Here is a 1,289-nt window from a genome sequence, read left to right on the forward strand (position 1 = left end):
TGGGTACCCCTTAAGGAGGCCTCTTTCAGCATGGCTGTTCTGTACATCTTGGAGTGCTGTTTTTTATTCCTATTTGAGACTTGTCAAAAAAGGAGAAAATGATCATCACAAGAACAGCAGGAATGAGCACACATCAAGTCAGGAATGTTTTACAATCAGCTTTATTCTGCATTTTACCTTCACCAGGGAGAAGAAGGCAAAGAATCTGGAGGACAGCAGCCTGCACCACACAGTCACAAATCCATCTCTAAAGAGTGTACAAGGCAGAAATTAAGGGCCTAAAGCAGGTCAACAATGAGGCACAAAGATCAATCACCAGGACCCCAAACATCTAATCACATCTTTCCTTATTTGCTATTTGGAATCAACCATTTACATTTCATTTAGTTTCATTTTTTAAAACAAAGCCAACATTTCAACATCTAATCACTTTCTGTCATTGTTTTGGGATACAGATACAAAATTATCCCGTTTTTTAGTTTTGCAACACCACCAACTTCTTCTCCTCACTTCTGGTGGTGGTGGTGGTGATTGGTGCAAAGTCCATCAAAATTCAGTTTGTTTTGAGACTCAAGTGAGAGGTTGACATTCTGAAAGATGAATGGAGGCATCCTTGGCTGTTACACACCCAGGGTAGGGTGAATTTTTGCCCCAAGGGAGCTGAGCTGGGCTTCTGTGGTCTTCCTTGATAACCACACCATTCCGACAGCTAAGACCTTCTAATAGATTGTTGACAACCATATGTATTCACAGAGGTTGAGGAAATACGGAGAGAACTGTCTTCAGAGACACAGACCAAGTCCTGAGGAAGCCAGGAGGCGATAGCAGGGTGCACACAGAGGTACCCATAAGAAAAGGTCACCATGATGTGGGCTGGGGTTGGGATCATCTTCTGGACCCCCACATAGCCTTATGAGCACCTACTTCCCCTTGCCAGGGGGTAAGCACTTCTCCTGGATTTTCTGTGGGCAAACCTCCACACATTTTGTCTGAGATAACTCCTGGCAGGGCTCCGTGCACTGAGATGGACATTGGTCTGGACACAGAGGGAGACATGGGTCTTGGCTTTGTTGTGGGCAGTTGTCTTGGCTTAATGCCTGACACTGAGGGACACACACCTCTTGAACTTTCGTTGGGCACTTCTCTTGGCAGGGGTCCTGGCATGGGGGGAGGCACACCTCCTCAGCCTTTGCCTGGCACTGCTCTTGGGTCTTTTGAAGACATGGAGGAGGCACACATGGCTGTTTGCACTGCTGCTCATTGAAGGACATCCTAGGATGATTGGCAGG

General features: G+C 46.4%; 1 protein-coding gene across 1 annotated transcript; it reads right to left on the bottom strand.

Annotated features, from left to right (window-relative positions):
• Nucleotides 1–219: 219 nt before the first annotated feature.
• Nucleotides 220–1,289, bottom strand: PRR9 (proline rich 9). Its single transcript, XM_019958354.2, has one exon. The coding sequence runs from the start codon at nt 1,269–1,271 to the stop codon at nt 921–923; it is 351 nt and encodes a 116-aa protein (XP_019813913.1). The 5' UTR covers nt 1,272–1,289; the 3' UTR covers nt 220–920.

Source organism: Bos indicus, chromosome 3 (assembly GCF_029378745.1).
Source record: "Bos indicus isolate NIAB-ARS_2022 breed Sahiwal x Tharparkar chromosome 3, NIAB-ARS_B.indTharparkar_mat_pri_1.0, whole genome shotgun sequence".
In the NCBI taxonomy this organism is placed as follows: Eukaryota; Metazoa; Chordata; class Mammalia; order Artiodactyla; family Bovidae; genus Bos; species Bos indicus.

What these genes read in the sequence shown, in the direction of transcription:
- PRR9 (XM_019958354.2), bottom strand. Translation starts at nt 1,271, where the DNA reads ATGTCCTTCAATGAGCAGCAGTGCAAACAGCCATGTGTGCCTCCTCCA.